Source organism: Malurus melanocephalus, unplaced genomic scaffold (assembly GCF_030028575.1).
Source record: "Malurus melanocephalus ecotype Western Australia unplaced genomic scaffold, MMel_1.1 scaffold_1999, whole genome shotgun sequence".
NCBI lineage: Eukaryota > Metazoa > Chordata > Aves > Passeriformes > Maluridae > Malurus > Malurus melanocephalus.
Window position 1 is genome coordinate 1 of NW_026625231.1, and position 3003 is coordinate 3003.

At 50.2% G+C, this 3003-nt stretch overlaps 1 protein-coding gene across 1 annotated transcript in view; it reads right to left on the bottom strand.

The window, feature by feature from the left end:
* Positions 1–1327: 1327 nt before the first annotated feature.
* The window catches only part of PPP1R10 (protein phosphatase 1 regulatory subunit 10), a gene marked incomplete at its 3' end in the record, with an annotated part of 4254 nt that continues 2578 nt past the window's right edge, over positions 1328–3003 (bottom strand). The window contains exon 6 of the mRNA XM_057388485.1: positions 1328–1472. Coding sequence (XP_057244468.1) covers positions 1328–1472 — 145 coding nt within the window. The remainder of the gene's footprint in view (positions 1473–3003) is intronic.

Consider the following 3003-nt stretch of genomic DNA (forward strand, 5'->3'; position numbering starts at 1 on the left):
GGGGCTGGACCCCCATCTGAGGGGCCATCGGCAGATTTGGGGTCACCCCCGGCCTCGGCTGAGCCTGAGGGGACACGGGGAGGGGGAGTCAGCAAAGGGGGACCCCGAAAATGTGGGGTTTGACCTCAAAATTGTACCCGGGAAGGCTCTAAAATGGGGCAGAGTGGCCCCAAAATGGTCCCAAAATGACCCCAAAATGGTCCCAAAATAACCCCAAAATGGCTGCTGGGTCATGGCCAAAAAGGGTCTCGAAATGGCCCCAAAAAGGGACTCCAAGTGTTCCCAAATTGTCCTCAGAGTGTTCCCCGATGTCCCCAAATCCCCCCGAACTGTCCCAAACCCCACAAATCATCTCCAAACCCATCCTGTGCTGCTCCCAACCCACCAAATTGTCCCCAAACCCACGCTAAACTGTCCCAAACATCCCCAATTGCCCCAAACCCCAATAAAATGTCCCCAAAGTGTTCCTAAATGGTCTCCAAACCCACTCAAACTGTCCCCAACCCTCTCCAAACTGTCCCCAAACCACCCCAAATTCTCCCAAACACCCCCAAAATGTCCTCAAACTGTCACTAAATGTCCTGAATGGGCTCCAAACCCACTCAAACTGTCCCCAACCCCCTCCAAACTGTCCCCAACCCACCCCAAATTCTCCCAAACACCTCCAAAATGTCCCCAAAATGTCCCCAAAACATCACTAAATGTCCTAAATGGTCTTCAAACCCATTCAAACTGTCCCCAACCCTCTCCAACTGTCCCCAAACCATTCCAAATTCTCCCAAACACCCTCAAAATGTCCTCAAAATGTCCCCAAACTGTCACTAAATGTCCTAAATGGTCTCCAACCCTCCAAACTGTCCCCAAACCCCCTCCAAATTGTCCTCAAACCCACTCTAAACTGTCCCAAACACCCCTAAAATGTTCCCAAACTGTCTCTAAATGTCCTAAATGGACTCCAAACCCATTCAAACTGTCTCAGACAGCCCCAAAATGTCCCCAAACCTCTCCAAACTGTCCCCAAACCCGCTCAAACTGTCCTAAACATCCCCAAATTGTCCCTAACCTCTATAAAATGTCCCCAAACTGTCTCTAAATGTCCTAAATGGGTTCCAAACCCACTCAAACTGTCCTCAACCTTCTCCAAACAACCCCAAATTCTCCCAAACACCCCCAAAATGCCCCCAAAATGTCCCCAAAGTGTCAGTAAATGTCCTAAATGGGCTCCAAACCCACTCAAACTGTCCCCAACCCCCTCCAACCTGCCCTCAACCCTCTCAAATTGTCCCCAAACCACCCCAAACACCCCCAAAATGTCCCCAGGCCGTACCTGTGTCCATGGGCTCGGGCACCTCGATGGCCGGCACCGGCGTTCCGGGCCGTTCCGTGTCCATGGGCTCGGCGGCCGCGGGCTCCGGGGACGAGGGTTTGGTGGCCATGGGCTCCGGCGTCGGCTTCCCCTCGAAGGGGCTGGGCTGGGGGGACACAGGAGGGGTCAGGGTTGGGGGGGATCATCCCCAAATGGGGATTGGAATGTTCTCAAAATGGAGCCCAATGTGTTCTCAAAACGTTCCCAAAATGGGGACTGAAATGTTCTCAAAATGGTGCCCAAATGTTCTCAAAATGGTACCCAAAGTGTTCTCAAAATGGCGCCCAATGTGTTCTCAAAGTGTTCCCAAAATGGGGATTGGAATGTTCTCAAAATGGCGCCCAATGTGTTCTCAAAATGTTCCCAAAATGGGGACTGGAGTGTTCTCAAAATGGAGCCCAATGTGTTCTCAAAATGTTCCCAAAATGGGGACTGGAATGTTCTCAAAATGGCGCCCAAAGTGTTCTCAAAGTGTTCCCAAAATGGCACCTGAAACGTCCCCAAAATGGCACCCACAACATCTCCAAAATGGAACCCAAATGTTCTCAAAATGGCGCCCAAAGGGTTCTCAGAATGTTCCCAAAATAGTACCCCAAGTGTTTCCCTAAAATGGCCCCCAAAGTGTTTCCCTAAAATGGCCCCCAAAGTGTTCTCAAAATGGCGCCCAAATGTTCTCAAAATGGCGCCCAAAGAGTCCCCAAAATGGCGCCCAAAGAGTCCCCAAAATGGCGCCCAAAGAGGCCCCAAAATGGCGCCCAATGTGTTCTCAAAATGGCGCCCAATGTGTTCTCAAAATGGCGCCCAATGTGTTCTCAAAGTGTTCCCAAAATAGCACCGCAAATGTTCCCAAAATGGCTCCCAAGTGTTCTCAAAAGTGTTCCCATAATGGTGCCTGAAACATCCCCAAAATAGCACCCAAAATGTTCTCAAAATGGCCCTCAATGTGTTCTCAAAATGGCACCCAAATGTTCTCAAAATGGCGCCCAAAGAGTCCCCAAAATGGTACCTAAAGCATCCCTAAAATGGCACCGAAGTATCCCTAAAATGGTGCCCAAAGTGTTCTCAAAATGGCACCCAAAATGTTCCCAAAATGGTGCCTGAAGTGTCCCAAAATGGCACCCAAATGTCCCCAAAATGGCACCCGAAACTCCCAAAATGTCCTCGAAATGGCACCCAAAGAAACCCTAAAATGGTGCCTAAATGGTCCCAAAGTGGGACTTGAAGTGTCCTCAAAATGTCCCCAAAAGTGTCCCCAAAATGGCTCCAAAAGTGTCCCCAAAGTGTCCCCAAAGTGTCCCCAAAGTGTCCCCAAAGTGTCCCCAAAGTGTCCCTCACCTTGGCGGCCGTCGGGGACAGAACTTTTTTCTTTTTCTTGATTTTGATGCCGGGCACGGGCGCCGAGTTCAGAGCGTCCAGGAAACCCAGGCCTTCCATGGCTGAGGGAGAGATRGAGAGTCATAAAAAAACCCCAAATCTGCCCCAAAAAAAACCCCAAATGTGCCCCCAAAAAAACCCCAAATCAGCCCAAAAAAAAACCCAAAAATGCCCCAAAAAACCCCCAAAATGCCCCAAAACAGGGAATGAATCCAGCCCAAAATCTACCCCAAAAAAAAACCCAAAGGTGCCCCAAAACAGGG